The sequence below is a fragment of the Dromiciops gliroides genome, chromosome 4, assembly GCF_019393635.1.
Source record: "Dromiciops gliroides isolate mDroGli1 chromosome 4, mDroGli1.pri, whole genome shotgun sequence".
NCBI lineage: Eukaryota > Metazoa > Chordata > Mammalia > Microbiotheria > Microbiotheriidae > Dromiciops > Dromiciops gliroides.
In genome coordinates this window covers 444,874,237-444,894,729 of record NC_057864.1, presented here as the reverse complement: position 1 = coordinate 444,894,729, position 20,493 = coordinate 444,874,237, and the positions used below count along the sequence as shown (strand labels likewise).

Sequence of the window (20,493 nt, the reverse complement as noted above, 5' to 3'; positions counted from 1 at the left end):
AATCTCAAAGTTTATCCCAAGATCAATGGCCTCTACATTAACTCAATGCCAAGAAAAACCCCATTTTTGTGAGTTAGAGGTATCATAAAACTCCCAACCAAAGATACTACTGTGACTACCTAATGCTGAGTAACGCTAACATTGTGCACTGTGCTAAGTGCTTTACAATTATTATCTGATTCGATCCCCATAAATGCTATTATCTGCACTTTGCAGATGAAACTGAGGCAAACCCAAGTTAAATGACTTGCCCAGGGTCAGACTTGAAACCAGTCCTGAAGCTCTTATTCACTCCCATTGCCTAGATGTCCCCTAACTGACCTTACCTCTTTGTGTTATTCCATTAACTAGGCTACCTCTTAACCCCAGGGGATTACCCCAAATAAGTTTCAACTACTAAAATCCCAAGAGGTAGCCTTAGTTTAGAGCCAAAAGTACCTACTGGTCTTCTTTCAGCTCATTTTCAGACTAAGGGGACAGGGTCAATGGCCTATGGCCTAAAATTTCTTCTTACAGATCAAGAAATTCATGATATTCACCAGAAATGCACTGGCCAAGATGATGGACAAAATTAGCTATAAAAGAACGGGGTTTGACTACCAAGCAAATTGTGGATAAGTAAAATGGTCTAACTTCTTAAGATATTGTAACATGGTCTCCCCACTCCTAAGGGATGTAGCCACACTAACGGTTACAAAAGTTGGGCTGGAAATGGAACCCAAATTTTCAATTCTAGTATTCCTCCCACTATATCTAGTATTCTTTCCACTATGCTACACAATAGCTAAAGAACCCTAGCAGAGAAGATAGAAAGTTGGTGAATGAGAAGACCCACTTTCAAGTCTTGCCTATTAGAGATTATCTTGAGTGACTGGACTCCCGAGTGATTCTTTGTGTCATCTGCCAGTAAAGCGGTAAGTCCAAGTTAATAATAATAATAATAGAATAAATGAATGTTTCTTATTGGTAAGGAAATCAGCTTTCAGTGTTGAGCATTGCATATGCTGAAAATGTACCTGAGTATTAATGCTAGGTGTCTTTGAAAAATAGTTCTCCAAGACTATCTCCATTCCTCCAGTATTTTTTTTTTGGTGAGGCAATTGGGGTTAAGTGACTTGCCCAGGGTCACATAGCTAGTAAGTGTTAAAGTGTCTGAGGCAGGATTTGAACTCAGGTGGCTCCTGAATCCAGGGCCGGTGCTCTATCCACTGTGCCATCTAGCTGCCCCCCTCCAGTATTTTTTTTAAAGGTATAGGGAAAAGATAAGGGTTTCACTGCACTTATGAAATGGAGGTCTGCCCTCCACCAATCAAAAAACTATCTGAGGTCTTTAAACAACGTAGTGTCAAGTAGCTAAACCTGAGACATTTGTATGGATTGTATTTCTTCTGAACCACCCTCACACACTCCTCTCAAAAATGAGCTTCCCAAATTTGTTATTTCAGATGGGTAGGAGGCCTTAAGGTATGGTGATTACCTTCAGAATAGGTAGGTTTTCCTGATTAGCCTGAAACACAGCACGGTTACACAGTCCTGCAATTCTGGAGAGAGCAAGCCAAGTAGCTGAAGTCTTATCAAAAGAGACACCTGAGAGAGAGAGACACAGATACTGTATGTTTAAAAAGTAATTCATTTAAATGAACCTTGAAAAAAGTCCTGTTGTAAATAAATACTAAATACTCCTTACTCTATAGTAGAGGACACATGGAATGTTGCCTATATTCACATTTGGTCTGTTTTCTCTTTTGTTAGGGTTATTTGTTGGAGTTGAGTGGGCTGTGAATGGGTTTGTGCACACAGATACTCAAAAATGACTGGTGTAAAAACCAAAAGGCATAAAAAATACAAGGTTCTTTTCTATTTTCTAGTTAAGGCCTTTTTAATCCATCTTATTTCTGAATGACTTCTGTGACCCTAGTCTAATCTCATTCAATTCTAAAGAAAGTTATTCTTTCAATTGGCACACTAGAATCTGAAAAAGACAATAATCAAAACTGATGTTAGCTTTGGGCAACTTTATTTTAAGAGAAAAAACTGATAAACAGAATTGTTTAGAATTTTACCTATATATGTATTTTTTTCTAAAGGTGTTGGGAAAAGGGGTAAGAAAAATTTATATGATAATTGTGTATTTGAAAGGAATAGCAAATCATACATAGCAGATTTGCAGTTTCATGAACACATCTTTTTATTGTACTGTTATAAAAATGTTTTATTCCCCAAATGGAGCACGGCTTTTAAACCCAGTCACGGTGATTGCGTGCTCACTGTTGGCCACTTTTGGCAGAATAGCTCTTACCGCTCTGGTTTTCTGTGGTGTCAGCTTCGTGGATTTGGTTGTCAAACCACATGTGAGCCACGGTCATCCGATTCTGTGTGAGGGTTCCAGTTTTATCAGAGCAGATGGTGGACGTGGAGCCCAGTGTCTCCACAGCTTCTAAGTTCTTGACCAGGCAGTTTTTCCGGGCCATTCTTTTGGCAGTCAGAGTCAGACAGACCTAGGAGACGTCAAGAAGTTGGTTCTAACTTGATTAACTTGCCCAAGGTCTGTCTAGCTTGACTTTTCTGGGCTTCGGGTTTCCTTATCTAAAGGAATATCTTTCAGGTTCTGCCCCCTTTGCAAGAATAAACTAACCAATAAAAATGTATTGGACAACCAACATAGCCATTTAATTCCAGGCATACTTTGAGTATTAATAATAACTATTCTCACAATGTCTCAGAAGAAATGTATTCTTAAAGTCTTAAAAGTCATGATTTCTTTTTGCATGTTATCAGTTAACCCAGAAGTCCATGTCCCCCATAATCCCTCTTACCGTGACAGTGGCCAGCAAGCCCTCTGGCACATTGGCAACAATGATACCAATCAGGAAAATGACAGCTTCCAGCCAAGTGTATTCAAGAATCAGAGAAAGGATGAAGAAGGTAACTCCCAGGAACACAGCCACACCAGTGATAAGCTGGATGAAATGCTCGATTTCTGCTGCAATGGGAGTCTGACCACCTTCTAGCCCAGATGCAAGTGTAGCAATTCGTCCCATTACAGTGCGGTCTCCAGTGTACACAACGATGCCTCGGGCGGTGCCTTAGAGAGGAAACATTGTACTGGTAAAGGTGCACTCATGCTTTAGCACACTGCAAGGTAAACACTCTGGATTCATGGACTCTTTACCTGTGCCTACAGAGAACTCAAACGGTTGTTTGCTTGAAAAAGTTTGTGACCTTAAAGGAACTTCTTTCCCACAAGAGGGGGCAAAGTCACTATCTGGTTCAGGGGCTCCTAATTTCTATGTAATAGACCCCATTTGTCAGTCTGGTGAAGATGGGACCTTTTCAGAATCATGTTTTGTTACCATATCCATTAACTGAAGGAAATGCAAAATTTCCATTAGGTTTGTGAAAATAAAGATGGCATTTCCCTCCTTATCCAAATACTTAGAGAACAACTGAAATTAATTCTTATGTCCATCCCAGATGAGACCACTAGTTCAAAATTTCTGATCTTAAAAATCAAAGGACCCCCCCAAAGAGCTTTTGTTAATGTTGGTTATATCTATTAAGGCACACTATTAACTGAGTGTCTCTGTATATGGCTAGATCTCCATGCTCATATAGACCCTAGAATACCACACTGTATACCTCTGAGAGAAGGAGTGAAAAAGGCAAAAAAACAGATTTTTATTATGAAAACAGTTCTGACCTCACAGCCTGAAAGGGTCTGAGGTCCCCAGGCCATTTTTTGAGAACTGTTGTTTTGGTGATCAAAACCAGAACCAACTGGAAGAGGTTGGGGGAATGAACTGAGGAAAAAACTAGCCACTTGGTGCTAGTTTTTTAAACTGCATTTACTGGATTGATTACTTTAAAAGAGATGTAGACAGTAACAGTGGTTTGTAGTTGTAAACACTACAGTTTCTTGACAATTGTCAAGATAAACCTCAAACTGTTGAATATGCATAATATTTGCAAAACTGTCCAAAATGGTCTACCTTCCACGCAGTTGGTAGAAAAAAAGGCAATGTTCCTTGTTTCCAGTGGATTTTCATTAGTGAAATCAGGAGACCTGGTTTGTGGTTCAGATTCACCAGTGAGGGAAGAATTGTCTACCTGTATGAATGAAAAAGTGGAAATCATTTTTGATGCAGCAGCAAGAAACATACACCTCTTGGGTTCTTGTAGTCTATTAGCAAGATTCAGTGAAAAATCAAACCTAAATTTTGTATGTGATGGTGGTCAGGGTGTGAAAATCTAGAGACATCTTGCCAGGAGCATGTGCCTAAGCATGATTTATGGGCTTTATGGAAACAAAATTCAGATAGGCAAGGAGACTCAAAATGACCAGAGATTTTTGCCAAAATGCTGGCCCCTTCACATTTTCCATCTTCCCTCTAATGACTTTCTATGTAAAGATAGTATATTTGGCATAGACAGGAAATCACAACATTTTCTAGCAAGATAAACTATGACTACCCTATTACTCCTTAAGCTTTCCATTAGAACAGGTAGGTAATTGTCTGCTCCCAGTGGGGGTCCTTGGTCACAGAAGGGGTAAATGGGTCCCCTATTAGTCCTCCTATTACCAGACTAATCAATAGAAATATGAAAAAGCAAAGGGGTAGGGAGGAGACAAAAGGAAACAAAAACTCAACATACTTTACATCCATTGGCAGAAATGATTCGGAGATCAGCTGGGATTCGGTCACCTCCTTTCACCTCAACTAGATCGCCAACTACAACCTCTTCGGCATTTATGCTCATTTTTTCACCATTTCGAATCACAAGGGCTTGCTTTGGGAGGAAATATTTTGTACCATTAAATATGGGGGAAACTCACTAGCTTAAAAACATTAAAATCAAGAAATTATAAAGGCTGAATATAACACTATCTTCTATAATTTTTTACCATAGAGAGATTTTAAGAACTGGTTGCTTCCTTAAAATAAGTCTAACTAACTGGTGTTTATTTTCCTCTCTCCTTCAAAAAGTTAAATACATCTCTACAGTTTACAAAGTGCTTTCCTCACAACAATCCTATTGGTGAGTAGTGCAAGTGTTACACATTTTCCACCAGTAAGCAGGCTAGCATATCACTTTCCAGTGTTAAAAGAAAAACAGACCTAGTTTGAAAGAATGCCCGACTCTATCTTGGAATCAGTCATGCCTCAATACTTGGAGAACCAGAACGCCAAGCTAGTGAACATTCCTGAGGCTAATCACTACCCCAGGTGACAGCTGGGAAATGGACCACTGAAAGGATCAGCTACCTGGGGAACCATGTTTTTGAAGGACTCCATGATCTTTGAACTCTTTGCCTCTTGGTAGTAGGAGAAGCAGCCGGTGATGATGACGACAGCAGACAGCACTACGCCAAGATAGAGCTGGAAAGGAATGAGCCAAGTGAGTGAAGATGTTAAGGGACCAAGTATGTGGTAGCCTTCAGTTCAACCCACTGACAAGTTACAAGGTGAAAGATGAAACTGACAGTTAGTGGACAAAACATGAACTAAGGGAGTCTCAAATTTCAGTTTTGAGAAAGTGGACCTGGTGGTTTCATTTAGCTGAAAGCACTGATTTACCCTCTATAGCTACACTGGGTCCTTAGATGATCAAATGAGTAAGAATGAAAGCTACTTGCCTAGAGATTGCATCACTATCTTGCTACAATGTTTTGGGAAGTCACAAATGGGAAGTAGGTTGGTACAGTGGGACACAGAGCTACATTTAAATCCCACTTCTGTAATACCTGTGTGACTTTTGGTAAAAGACTTTTTATGTTTCTCTGAGCCTCACTCAATTTCATCACTTGTAAAGTTTGGGGAATTTGGACTAGCTGATCTGAGTTCTTTTTCTAGAATTCTAGCTCTACTCCTAAGAGCCCCTCCACAGTTCAGTTTCATCCTTGGCTTTCTTAAAATGAGGATCTGCTTCCCAACAATATACAGGGTTTGGGAAGATTGACTGACTGACTCCCAAACTGCTGAAGCTAAGTGAGATGTGGGCTTGATTTGAGCATAGCTCTTCGACCTGATCAGTGGAATAGCATCAACACCGTTGGGGAGCAGGGGCTGCCTCGCATGTGCAAGGATGCCTGGTTCCAAAGTCATAGTAAGCAGAATGGCTGGTTCACAATGGCAAAGTACGGGGTGAGGTGGAACTTTGTCCGAGTGCTTTGCAGGATGGGGACGGAAGGGAGTATGTGAAGACAGTGATTAGAGGTAGAAGGAAAAGCTGAGGGGTCTGGCAGAGAGAGAATGAGAGAGAAAGAGAGCCCTGTAAAAAGAAAGACAGACAAGTTACTGACACTAGCTTTTCACAGAGATATATGTATCACTAACAGTGCTTGAAAATGAGAAGGGAAAGGGAAGGCAGGGAATAAAGAAACAGACACTGTGTCTTACATGTACCTGGTCACCCAACCAAGAAATGGAGGGAAACTCACGTTATCATTCTGAGGCTCGTCTTCAGTGGCAGCTTGGATACCGTAGGCCAAGAAGCAAAGAACAGCTCCGATCCACAGCAACATAGAGAAACCCCCAAAGAGCTGCCGACAGAATTTGACCCACTCGGGAGTGGTGGGAGGAGGTGTGAGGGCATTTGGGCCATCTCGGGCCAGGATTTCTGCAGCGCGAGCGCTTGTTAGACCCTGAGATGAAGAATGGAAATAGGCACGTTTCTAATAGAGCCGAAAGCAGTCAGAGAAGTTAGGTTCATACCTGGCCTTCTCCTGTATATACCAACCTCAGGCAAACTAACCTCCCTGGGGCTTTTTCCTCAACTGCAAAATAAGGATTGGACCAGATAAGCCTCTGAAATGCATTCTGGTTCTATCTAGCACAAGGTGATAAACTTCAGTCAAAATGCAAGGGGAGGGGCAGCTAGGTGGTATAATGGATAGAGCACCGGCCATGGAGTCAGGAGGACCTGAGTTCAAATACACTAGCTGTGTGACGCCGGGCAATGAGAATGCTTTTTTTTTGTTATTAGGGAAAAAAACGCCAAATTTGTTAATTGAAAAAAGTTTAAAAGGTGGTACCATCAGATGTGAAATATATTATCAGAGATGAGGACCATGTAAAATAATTAAGTAAAACTAACAAGAGATCTTCTACTGAATGAGATCTTCTAAGCTGTAGATTAATATAGAAACAAAGCATATCAATAAAACTTAAAAATAGAAGTATCATTTCTTCCCTTTCTTCCCTGTATAAATACCTGGTTAAGGAAAACTTCCATATCAAAGTAACCTTTCAAAAACATCTTTGTTTTATTAAGCTATCATTTTATTTATTTATCTTATATTCGTTAAAGCTTTTGCTATAAGTATCTGGGTGTCAGGAAAACCTGACAATTGCCTTTTAAAGTCACTTATTAATGTGACATACCATCAGCCTCTGTACATGCAATGAAGCAGGCCTATCTCTGATCTTTTCATTTCAAGACTGGAAGACTAACTTTCAGAATTTGCACAACCACAGGAATCATTTTGAGTTTTGGCATTATTTTTGTACTTTGGGGCTAATATGGATCCTTTTTTTGGGGGGAGGGGGGGCATAGGGGTTAAGTGACTTGCCCAGGGTCACACAGCTAGTGCCAAGTGTCTGAGGCCAGATTTGAACTCAGGTACTCCTGAATCCAGGGCTGGTACTTTATCCACTGTGCCACCTAGCCGCCCCTCTCTAATATGGATCTTAAAGAATATTTTTTACTTGGTAAGCAAAAGAAACCAAATGCAAATCTGATTTTAAAAAAAGTTCAAATCTTTCAAAAGAACACATGCTAAGGGGGAGAATATACTCAGTAGAGCTGCACTTACCCGGCTCAGGTCTGTTCCGTATTTCCGATGAAGCTCATCAAGGCTAAGTTTATGGTCCTCCTGAAAAATGCAAGCAAGTTTTGGGATGAATAAGGGGTTGACTCAAAGCTAGTTCAGCTATTAAACTTTCCTTATCCATTTAAAGACTATGGCTTCATGATTGTCAGTGGAAAAAAGTTCACGATGTCAAAAGCTGACCTACACGAACAGAAAGCCAACCTGAGGCTGGTACTGTGGCACTGATTAATGCAAGTACTATGAAATAGTCAAACCTCTTCTTTCTCAACTGATCTGTTATGATAACAAACTTGGATCATCCAGAGAGATGCCTCAGAAGTCTCCCCTTACCCAAGGATCATAAGGTTTTTACTCTATAATAGAATTAACTAAGGCTGAGAGCTGAGACCTTTCCAACCTGTAAATAGCGAGAAGCATCCCAAGGGGTCAGCCTTCTAACTTTTCATTAAGATACCCAAGAAATGCCAAGCTGCAGTGTGTTTACCAAAGTTGTCATTTCTGTTCTTATGACAATATCCTTTTTGCCATGATTTTATAAGTCTGGAATGTGACCTCTAAACTGAATGTCCTGAGGGTCCCTTTCCAAGTTCTAAAACATTGTAATTCCATTAGAATCACAGACATCACCAAGTTGGTAGGGATCCCAGAAGCCATCTTGTCTGACCCATCCTTGAATGAGAAATTTCCTTCTACAACATGCCCTGACAAGTAGTAATCCACATTCATTCAATGCCATAATAAACCAGTTCTGTGAATTGGAAGATCATTTTTAAGGAAGATTTTAACGGTAGGAGTGCACAATATCTGTATAACCACCTCTGAAGAACCTTACCATTGAAACTTCTTTCTTAAGTTCATCCATGTCCTTCTCCTTCTTGGCCTTTTTTTTATCTCCATGCTCCGACACTGCTGCAGGCTCATATTTATCACGTCCGACCTATTTTGGGGTAAGGGAGAAGAGAAAAATTCTTTAAAATTGGTCCTTTGGCCAAAGCCAAATGGCATCTCAGAGGATTTCAAAGTGAATAATTCTATAGAAGAGGCCACCATGGTGTGGTATGAAAAGAAGGCTGAAATAAATGGTCAAGAGGCCTAAATTATAATCTTAACACAGGAGTGTCTCAATTTACTTTCTCCAGTTTGCTCATCTGTCAAAACATGAGGAGGATGGATTAGAGTCTTGCTTAAGAGTTCTGTGATTATCATCTGTTGTCCTGTTGGCCACATCTAGTTTTCTTGTAATGATCCCTTCCCTAAGGACTCATATTGGGAGACTTGGCAGAATGCTCACAGGAGGCAAGTGGGAAAGATGTAAGGGCCACTCCTTCAGCTGCCACTCCTTCAGTTTCCAGTTGATGGAGCTAAGGAAACAGGTGTCAACATCCTCAGTTCTCAACATAAAGCCTAGGACAAGCTGCATGGTAAGTAATCACTTTCCTATTTTGAGGATTGTAGCTATATTGATAGAAATCACAAGCACCAAAGTAAAATCTTTTTTTAGCATTCACATGAGAATAAAGTTTTGGTTGTTTTTTTCAAACCCTGAAGAAGACAGGCTTAATTTAAGAGAATGATTGAGTCTCCCCCCCACTTAGGAAAAAAAGTTGGGGTGGGGGTAGGGGGCTCCTCTGCCAACCCACAGAATGAAAATAAAACCTACAAAAAGGAACAAGTTACTGCAAATGTTTTGACATAAGCAGGATGTAGAAGAGTATGTGCATTGTCACACAATTCACAGGATCCACCTACACCACTTAAAAACTGCAACCATTTTTAGATGTTGATTCTATAGTTTAAATTTAGAATTTTCCTCCCCAGCCCCCCCCCCCCCATGTCTCTTCAGAGGATGCCCTTATTGTCTTTGTGCTTGGCTCAAATTGTAGCCACAGAAGGTTAGGCCAAATGAATATTAGAACTACTCCAGCCTGGGAAAAGTCCCTTTCATTGCTCATGGCAAATGATATCATTTAAATCCAGTTAAAAATAATAAGAATGGTTTTAAACAAAATGAAAAAAACCAAACCAAACCCTCTAAAACCTTACACAGAATGTTTCCATCTGTGCCTAAACAGAAATGTGCTAAGTATGTGCTAGGCATTGTGCTAGGTGCTGGAGATACAAAGACCAAAAAAGAACCACCCCAAGGGGCTTATGTTCTACTCGGGGCAGGGGTGGGAAAGAACATGCACCGATAAGGTAATACTAAATACAGGGTATCCCAAAAATCTTGTGTCGTTTTGCATAGGAGGCAGCAGGTAGTTTGGCTGGGCCAGAGTACATGAAAAATGAAGTTGCTCTGAAAAGATGAGGCCTAAGCTAGATTTGTGAATAAATCAAACAGGAGTGTGCATTTAATCCTAGGATGGAGAGCTACTGAAGCTTCTTGGGGGGAGGGGAAGACATGGCCAGATCAAGGCTTTAGCATTAATTACCAATTGGGCTACTGTGTGTGTTGGAGAGGAAAGGCAGGTCAATTACTGCAGGATGGGGGGGGGGGGGCCAAGAAGTGATGGGGGCAGGGGCAGCTAGGTGGTCCAGTAGAGAAACCACCAGCCTTGGAGTCAGGAGAACCTGAGTTCAAATCTGACCCCAGACACTTGACACAGTAAGCTGTGGTGACCTTGGGCAAATCACTTAACCCTCATCACCCAACACCCCCCCCCCCCCGAAAAGTGATGGGGGCCAAAATGAAGGCAGGACAGATGTGAGAGGTGTTGTGAAGGGTTCTGGCTTGGCAGCTGACTGGATATGAGAGGGGGGAAGGAATCCTTCATCATGGATGGGTCTCCAGCCTATCAAAATGTACACAAAGTGATTTATTTTGAACCATTTCCCAAACAATATCAGTTTCCTTTTTCTGGGTTGGTTTTTTTTTTTTTTGGTGGGGCAATTGGGGTTAAGTGACTTGCCCAGGGTCATGCAGCTAGTAAGTGTCAAGTGTCTGAGGCCACATTTGAACTCAGGTTCTCCTAAATCCTGGGCTGATGCTTTATCCACTGCGCCACCTAGCTGCCCCCTATTGGTTTCCTTGTAATGAAAAGTGCACATTCTGATAACAGAGCAATCATTAAGTTATATTGCTCATGAAGTAATCATTAAATTATATTACATATGAAATGAACATCTGTTGGCTATAGGTACATTTTCAATATAAAACCTAGTCTTGAAAGATATAGTGTCAAATTGCTATCTATTTGAATTTAGGAAGAGCAATCTGTTTAAAAAAACCTAGTCAATTACCACCCCTTCCCCCAATCATTTAAGGGGAAAAAAAAAGGAAAAAAGGCCTTGAACTGTACTATAATAAAGACAATAAAGGCCTTTACATTTTAAAGGTCAGCTGCAGCTGTGAGTGAAAGTAAGATAGAAGGCTTCTTCCAAAGGACAGGACAATTCTCTAGCTCAGTCTATCTTATCAGCTAAGAATGAAATGCGTCTAAAGATAGAGGAAACATTCTTGACATTCTTTCCTACAATAGAGGATGGAGGGACTGGACTAGGAAGTAAGGTCAGCAGTGGAAGGAATTAAAACAGGGTCCTTGGGAAGCCCTTCAGGAGCTCAGTTTTTCAAATCACCTGTTTGGAGAGTCTGAAATAAAAAGTGCAACTGAAATGAACTGCCTCTAGAAATGAAATCTCCCCGAGTCAAAATTCTGGGATGCCAATCAATTGTGATGATCTGTTTAATTACAGCACCCTCCCACCCCCATCTCTGCCACTAAATTAGGGAATAAATATCTAGGTTCTAGGAAAAGCTTCACATCCTAGGACCTGGATAGAGGAGATGGAACTGAAAGGAATCCTGAAAATCTAGGCTTGGGTGGTGGGTTTTTTTTTATTGTTTGTTTGTTTGCTTCTTATTGTAGTCTGTCTTATCTCCAGTGCCTGAGACTGTAAGCACCTAGGTGATGCAGTGGATAGAGTGCTAGGCTTGGCATCAGGAAGACATGAATTGGAATCCTGCTTTAGGATCATGCAAGTTACTTAACATCTGTGTCTGTTTTCTCATCTGAAAATAGGGATAATCACAGTACCTACTCTCATAGGGTTTTTGTGAAGATCAAATGACATAACACGTGTAAAGTGCTTTGCAAACCTCAAAGTGGAATAAATACTACCAGTAACTGAGAGCTACTGGCAGCATTTATATAATTATATACCCTTTCATTTTAAAGGAGTAAACTTGAAGCTAAGGGAATGACACAGCCTTGCCTCAGAGTCCTGACTCCCAAACCAGGGCTGTGGTCTCTTGGATTTTTTTATTCATTTACAAAATAAGTGACTGCAGTGAGAAAAATGAGCTTCGAATTGGAATCCAGCAAGCTCTCCTAGCATCTCTCCCTTTCTTTGGTGATTTCTGCATATCCCCCCCCCCAAAAAAAGATCAAGAGAATGCTTTGTAGCTTGTGATAGATTAACAAAATGGATTCTCCATGTTATAAGTTCACTATCCCTGCATCTCAGACCTACTCAATTTTTTTTTTTTGGGGGGGGGGGGCAATGAGGATTAAGTGACTTGCCCAGGGTCACATAGCTAGCAAGTGCCAAGTGTCTGAGGCCATATTGGAACTCAGATCTGCCTGAATCCAGGCCAAGTGTTTTATCCACTGAGCCATCTAGCTGCCCCCCCCCCATTTTTTTTAAAGAATATATTTTATTCCCCCCCATTACATGTTTTAAAAGTTGCAAGATTTGAACCAAGGTCTTTCCCAACCATCCTATTCACTCTAAGCACACACCAATGTGTAACACCATCTCCTAGACCCCCTTCTCTCCTGGTTATAGAAAAGGATGATGGGCTAAGGAATGCAAGAGAAAGAGAACTTTGGAAAAGTCAGGGACTGGGACTTGTGAAGGAAAGCTAATTTTGTCAAGAAATTCATTTAAAAAGACATCCTCCCCTCCCTTTAGGAACTTATATCTTATTAGTGGACATAAAACCCTTATTGTCTCAGTTGTTTGTGTAACATTTCCAGCCTGGGGGAGGGAGGAAAGGAATCAGAGAAGGCTCAAGCCTGCTTCCCCATTATGCTATGTGAACTTGATAGTCTAAGGTCCACAGAACCAAGTGCTACCCCCCTCCCCCCAGCCCAACTCCAACCCCAACTGCTGCTGGAGGTGGGACAGGGACAGGATGTTTTGGTAACTTCCAGGTTCTATTAGTTACCTACCCCCAAGTATATCACAATAAATCAAAGGAATGAAAAGACTTATTTTCCAGAGCCTTGAAAAAAAATTCAGTACAACTAATTAGGTGAGTCATATGCAAAGAACATTTTCTCTGACTTCAGCCAAAGCATACACTTCCTCTCATCCAGTCAATTCAAAGCAACAAGAGAAAGTCCAAACTTGTCTTAGTTCTCCTTCCTCTTACTCCAGAAAGAGATAAAACTGAAAGGTGTGAGAACAGAAGGATGTTTCCTGAAATGAGAAACCTTAAGCCATTTTTAGCATCAACACCTGGGAACCTATTAGGGTTTGTCACATATTATGCCTGTGTGCTTATTACACACACACAACTGAAGCAAAGATATTTTGGACCTTAAGGAGTCTAAAAGGGCAAGGGAAAACCTGGATTATGTTCGAACATGGCATATACAACTGAACTCACAATTTAGAAGTTTATCTAAACCCAGAAACAGACATGAAGGAAATGGAATGAAGATTCTTTTTGCTCAACATTACCTCTCTCCTTGCCCAAATGTATGCATTCCAAACAGAGGTTCAACTGATCTACATTAGTGCTGCTTATCAATCTGTGCCACACCATTGTAGAAGGAAGCTATAGCAAAAACATGCTGGCTTATTCCCCATTTGGAAATCTGAATAGCCAGTTTAAAAAAAAAAAGGGGGGGGGGATTTACAGATTTGTTTGCAGAGGGTTCGACCAGTGACAGAAATGCATTCTTCAATCAAGAAAGAAGGCACTGTATTTGCAAAGTAAAAAGACTCAAACCCAAGATATTACTAATAGTGACAATGTGGGGAAACATTGATATAGGGCTTTGTGGTTACAAACTGCTTCATGTATCTGATTTGATCCCCACAAAAATCCTGTGGCCCAGAGGGAAAGAGTACCCATGGGACTTGATAATCAGAACTCAAGAGTTCACCTCAGACACTTGACACTTAACTAGCTGTGTGACCCTGGGCAAGTCACTTAACCCTTATTGCCCTGCAAAAACAACCATTAAAAACAAAAGAACTCAAGAGATCAAATCCTACCCCAGACACTAGCTGTTACCCTGGGGCAAATCTTTTATCCTCTGTGTCTGTTTTCCCCCAACTATAAAGTGGGAGTATATACCTTGTGAAATTGTTTTGAGGACCAAATAAATATGCAAAGTGTCCTGCCCATCCTAAAATTCTATATAAATGCTAGCTATTCAGTAGGCATTGTCATTGTCCTTTTCAAATGACTTGCCCAAGGTCTCACAGCCTAGGTAGCAGAAGAGACTTCAAACCTAGGTCTTTTAAGGTCAAATGTTCTTTACACTATACACTTGGATGTTCTTTGTGGTAATTAGAAGCCCAAAACTGTCGGCAGGGTTAGGATTTTACTCTGCCTTTATTTGATGGACTCTTCCTTCCTTTGCTCTTTATCCCATGATCTCATCTTCACATCATAAATCTCAGTTAAAAATGAAAGCCCCCTCTACTTCAAAGTAAAAGACTGATCGTAAACCAGTATTTCCACTTGTTTTCCTCTCCCAAATGGTCCTTTCTGAGTCTGGATCAATCATCCACCCTTCCGGACACAATTTTTTTTTCCAATGTGGATTAGTTTCCATGGATTATAGCTGGAACCTTAGTGAGGTGTGAATATAGCCAAATAAACTTACAATTAAGAATTTTACTGGTCAAACGAGTTTCTAGCTATTTTTTATCCCAAAGGGCAGGGGCCAAGAAGGAAGCAAGGAAGGGTGCCAATTTGGGGGCATTTCAATATTCAACCTTTGAAATGACCAAACTAAGTGCCCAGCATCAGCCCCTGGGGCCACGGGGAATAAGTCTAACTATAGGGAAAGGGAGGTAGGAGGTGCACTAATTAGATAACCTTCAGGTTTTTTATCTTGGCAATATATCTATAACCCAGAGGAAATGTATGAATTTAAAGAGAGGGCAGTCACCTTAGTGCTACCAAGTTGCTGGCAAGCAGTAGTACAAAATAGCAAACAGTAAGTAACCCAGAGCAGTTACACCCTTGCAAGAAAGGTACACTGAGAACCCAAGAGGCCTCGGGGCTGTTACAGTGTAACACACTGAACAATCACCAGGCAAGGGTGTGATGCAATCTAGAACTCAGCTCTCCTCCACCCCTCCGGTTTGAATAACTAGTTCCTACCATCATACAACTTGCATGTGGCCAGGCCCAGGCAAACTTTCCACTCAAGACTCCATTTACAATTTTTAGAGTCTAAAGTACTAGGTTTTATTAACAGCCAGAGGGTACTTAGTCACACTTTCAAGTTGAGCTCCAAAAGGGCAGCTGATAATGTTACAATACAACCAGGATTTCTGCTGACGGCTTGTCCCCTGGCTTGTGCAATCTTCATAGAGATTTTTTTTTCCTTATTAAATCACTCCTCTGGGTAGAATACTTTTGCAGTTAATTACCAAAGTTAATATTCAAACACACGGCCAAAGATTGCAAGGAAGCTCTAACCAAGATCAAGGAATAAAAAAGAAACAACTTTCTAAAGGCCTCAATGAAAAATAAAGATTTTTATTTTTAAAAAAATTCAGGGGAGCAGCTAGGTGGCACAGTGGATAAACCTGAGGCACATAGAGGATAAAAGATTTGCCCCAGGGGGACAGAGCTAGTGTCTGGGGCCCTGGATTCAGGAGGACCTGATTTCAAATCTGGTCTCAGACACTTGACACTTACTAGCTGTGTGACCCTGGGCAAGTCACTTAACCCTCATTGCCCTGCAAAAAAGAAAAAAAAAATCAATTTCTAAAGGTAACCCATAAACATCGCTTTGGGGGAATTTTTTTAAGGGAGGAAGAAGAGAAAGGGAGGTAAAGGAAAAGTGGCAAAGACCAGGTAAGGTAATAGGATCGATCATAGATTTAGACCTGGAAGGTACTTAGGAGGTCACTTAGTCCAACCCCCTCCTCCTTTTACAGATAAGGAAATTGAGGCCCATAGAGTTTAAGGTTGCCCAAGGTCACACAGGTAAAAGCAGCAGGGCTGGGATTTGAACCCAAGTTCTGACTCCAAATCCAGTGCCCTTCAGCTTAAAGCAGAATTATTTAGCCGAAGAGCCCAAAGTAAAAACTTGATAGAATTGTTTTAATTTGTCTAGGGAATGATTCAGTCCTTCTTTAAACCTATAGCAAAACCCAGTTCTTTCGAGGGCTGGGCATTATATATGCATGTAAATATTAAGGGTCATCATCTATGTTCCTTAACCTTTAAAAAGTGGGGGACAGAGGGCGGAGAACTGAGAAAGGCATAAGCTAACTCAACAATGACCTTACAAAAAAATTGCTGCTAACTTAGGCTTCCTGGTATAAACCAATTATCAACAGGCCTTTTAGTCAACCCCTCCACCCACATTTTAATCCCCATATGGAAAAGTCCCAAAGTTTCTTCATGAAAGTCTTCTGAACATTTCGATTATCACATTAAATCACTGCGGTGGGGTGGGGAGGGAACAGATACAAAAAAACGTTTATGTTATTTCATTCATCAAGAACCATTAACATGCAAAAAAAAATGCAACCCCAACTTTATTAATTAAAATTCAATAGCCTAGGATCTGATTTTCTTCCCATTTAAGAGTTTAAACTATCTGTAATTTACTAGGAGATGCCTACAATGAGAAGCTACCCATAAGACACCTGGAAGGAACACAAGCTTAATTCTCCAGCTATATTTTGAAAGGTCTTTTGACACCAAATGCTGCAGGCATGTGTCGGAAAGAACACTGAACATGACTTGACAGTTTCCTGAATATTTTCCCCAAATCTTTAAATTTATGCCCTTCTGTCCAAAGATAAACTGGAGATTAATCATTTTAAAAGGTCTGCATTTTAAAAAATGCCCAATTATACCTAGATTATTTAAAGGGGGGGAGCTGCATTTATAGGATGACTTGGAGTATTTACAAGCATCCATTCCATCATCCAAGGAGGTACAAAGCACCAAGTAACTTTTTTTAATTACTGGAATTTTGTCCCTTTTGATTGGGCTAATATGTTGTAAACTCCTGGAGGGCAGGATTCTATCTTACTCATCTTTTTATCTCCCCCAGGGCTAACATGGTGCTGGGGGAGATAATTAGTTGCTCAAGGTTTGTTCAATTGAGGTAAGGATTAGAAATCATTGTCATTCAGGGTGCAAGAGGGAGAGATTTGACAGTTGGTGCAGTCTATTCCTCCTATTTGGGACTAAGGCAAGAGGACAGATTGGTGCATTCTATTCCTCCTACTGGGGATGTTCTTTCCCCATCCTTGACTTTTTACTGCTTGTCCCCCATAACTGCAATGTGCTCTCTCCCTCCTCACCCTAGCATCCTTTAAGGTCCCAGATTCTGCATCAGTCTCCCCCACCTTTCCCCAAATGGGAGTGCCTTCCCTGTATGTATCTTGCATGCACACACTTGTTTGCATATTGTCTTTCTCCTTAGAATTTGAGCTCTGTGGGCAAGAATCAGATTTTGCCTTTCTCTGTATCCCCAGTGATTAAAGAGAAATACTGGCGCATAGTAGGCACTGAATAAATGCTTAATGAATGACCCATGCCGGGCACATCCTGCCTTCAAAGTCTGGCAGGAAAGGCATTTTTCTGAAGGGATAAATACTGCCCTAATTAATCTCGCCAGATTACACCTTCCTAATCTACATGCTCCCAACACTGAATAACCAGTTTTGACTCGTGGGGAAGATTCGTGGGGAAGAGAGTGAAGTAGTTTCGCCATAGGTCACAATTAGGTAGGAGGGCAGGGACAGGGATTTATCTTTCTTTTTTCTTTATTGAATCCTCAACACCCCCCCCCCCCCCCGCCTCTTCTCTGCGGCAGAGGAACCCAGCTCTATATGATATGGGGGTCTGCTCTTCGGCTCTTGGGGAGCCTGAAATGGGCATAGAAAGTAGGCAGCCCACCGTGGTGCAAGGAAGGGCGGAGGATTCATAGGCATGTTCTCAGAGGCTTTAGACAAGGAAGCAAGCCCAGCGGCGTGCCAGCCCCATCTTCTTGAGGCTTCACCTTAAAGAGACGGTGCCAATGGCCAGGTCCTGGCTTAGCAATAAAAGCACCCCGTTTAGTCTCAATAAGTATGCCTTCCAGGCCACTTTTGGGCGCCCAAGAAGGCACACCCGGGCTGGCAAGAGCCTGAGGCTGGGGCCCAGGGGTGGGGGAGCCTCAGCAGGAAGGGAAAACCCAGTGGTTGGTTTCTCTCTCTCCTCCCCCCCCCCCGGGAGTTGGGGGAAGGGAGGAGGCCTTTCGGGGTAGTCAGCAGGCTCCGGGGGAGAGACAAGACTCCCTCCATTGCTGCCCTCCCTCCTCTCGCTCCATCCAAGCAGCACCGGGGAGGGGGCCGCGCGCAAAGGCGCGGCAGAGAGGGAAGGCAGCTCGGGCCGGGCGAGTCAGGCGTCCCCCGGGTAGGAGGGCGGAGAGAGGAAGGGAGTTCTCGCCCTCCAGGCGCACCGAGAGGGAAGGGGCGGAGGGAGAGAGGCGGGAGGTGAGGGCGGGGAAACGGGTCATTCAGGGATGGAGGGAGCTGGCAGCCGGCTCCTTCCCCGGGACCGCCCTTGGCCGCCTCGCCCGGGGCCCCCCTCCCAGCCTCCCGGCCGCCGCCACCGGCTCCTAGCCCCGAGGCTGCCCACTCTACCCTCCTGTCGCCCCAGGGTCCCCTGTCAATCCGCTCCCACCCCTTCCAACCTGCGCTTCCCTTTTAGTTCCTCTCCCTATGTCCATTTCCAAAGCCCTCTCCACATTCAAGAGCTAGCGCCTTCTGCCCAGTGCCAGCTTCTTCGCATCATCTTCCTCTTCCTCTTCGCCCCCCCACCCCTCCCCCTTTGCCGCAGTCTCCCTCTCCCTCTCCACTTCCTCCTCCTCCTCCTCCTCCTCCTCCTCCTCCTCCTCCTCCTCCTCCTCCTCCTCCTCCTGCGCGCTAGCTCTGCGTAGCGCTCGCTCCCCCTCTTCCTCCTTCTCCTCCCCCCGCGGCTCGGCTTTCTGCTCTGGGCCGGTGGAGAAAGGAACGCCACTCACCCCCTTCCCCATGGCTGCGGTGGTCTGGTGCCCGCTGTGCCGGGACCTGTCTCCTGGGAATCAAACAGGTAAAAGGATCAACTCCCGGCGCCGGGCCGAGAGGAGCTGGAGCCGGAGCCGGGGCCGGGGCCGGGGCTGGCGAAGGGGCGACCGGGGCGCGGGCCGCTCCCGCTCCGGGTGCCTGCTGCCTGCTGCCGCCGCTGCCTCTGCTGCAGTTGCCACGTGTCCGCCTCCTCCGCGCCCCAGTCCCCACTGCAGCTAAGGCTGGCGCCTACTCCTCACTTCCTAAAATATGCAACCTGCCTCCTTGCCCCGCCCACGGCCCCGGCACGTCACAGTTACCGGAGCAACTCGACACCCGGGCTCCCTTCCCTGTCTCCTCCTCCGGGAGCCGCGGCTCCGCCCCGGGCTCCTCCTCCCCGGGCGCTGGGCCGCCCTACCGGGGTCCCCGGGGGTCTGGACCCCCGGCAGCCGCAGAAGAGGCGCAGCCACCCCAAACGGCTCAGGCCGGAGCCGATCTTTCCGGGTTAGATTTCAATGGGGGGAAAATTCATTTCTCCTCTCCTCTCTTCTCCTCCCTCCTCCCTCTCCCCAATGGCCCTGTGTGACGGGCATACGTATGAGAAAATAGCTGCAGTGGGTCCAGTTAAGCACTTAGAAATGAGCTGCTTCTCCGGGAGCTATCGGAGCCACCCACACCTCCAGCGTCCTCGGAGCTGGGATGGAAATCTCCCACAAGCAGGCAGCTTCTCTTCCCCCCCTCCCCCCATCTAGGCTTGGAAAGATCCGTATTGCTCCACCCGGTGTTCTAGCCTCACCCCTGCCTCTAAGCCAGTGTATGACCTTGGGGAAGTCACCTTTCTGGGCCTTGGGCTTTCATCTATACAATGAGGGGGAGTTGATTTGATGAATCAACTCTAAGGACTCTTTCAGCTTTGAATGTTATGGTCTAGGCCATCTCTGGGCCTCGGTGCCATTATTTTTTGTAAAAGGAAAGTGGTGGCGAGAGAGGTGTTAAGAGATGATTTCTAAAGGTCTCTTCCTCATCTTAATGCTTCTGATTCCGTAACTCGCGTTTGGAGGGTAGATTTGCTGCACAATTACTCCTCACCGGGGCCAGAATAGGAGAAACTGGGAAGGAAGGGGATCTTCAGCTCCCTGTGCTTCTGTCAACCTTCTGATTGCCTACCCCCACTGCTGTCAAAGGTCAAGTACCCGAATGCTTCCTACTCTGTTACCTTATTTAGACCCGCCTTCCCCGGGACAATGTGGGACCCACTTCCCCACATACAACTCCTACCCGATGCCCTCCCCCATCAACACCACCATTCCTCCAGGGCCCAAGGACTCAGCATTAGGAAAAAAGTGTTCTAATAAATTCATTCACAATAATTCACACCCGATTTGTTCTGGGGACATTTTCATTTTAAAAAGAGGATGTTG

At 43.5% G+C, this 20,493-nt stretch overlaps 1 protein-coding gene across 1 annotated transcript in view; it reads right to left on the bottom strand.

Moving 5' to 3' along the window:
- Positions 1-19,326, bottom strand: part of ATP1A1 (ATPase Na+/K+ transporting subunit alpha 1) — a 32,771-nt gene extending 13,445 nt beyond the window's left edge. Inside the window, exons 1-10 of the mRNA XM_044000506.1 lie at positions 19,051-19,326; positions 8,664-8,768; positions 7,814-7,873; positions 6,440-6,643; positions 5,265-5,378; positions 4,654-4,788; positions 3,990-4,107; positions 2,817-3,085; positions 2,300-2,498; positions 1,478-1,587 (exon numbers count right to left, since the gene is read on the bottom strand). Coding sequence (XP_043856441.1) covers positions 1,478-1,587; positions 2,300-2,498; positions 2,817-3,085; positions 3,990-4,107; positions 4,654-4,788; positions 5,265-5,378; positions 6,440-6,643; positions 7,814-7,873; positions 8,664-8,768; positions 19,051-19,062 — 1,326 coding nt within the window. The 5' untranslated portion in view covers positions 19,063-19,326. The remainder of the gene's footprint in view (positions 1-1,477; positions 1,588-2,299; positions 2,499-2,816; positions 3,086-3,989; positions 4,108-4,653; positions 4,789-5,264; positions 5,379-6,439; positions 6,644-7,813; positions 7,874-8,663; positions 8,769-19,050) is intronic.
- Between the last annotated feature and the right edge of the window lie 1,167 nt (positions 19,327-20,493).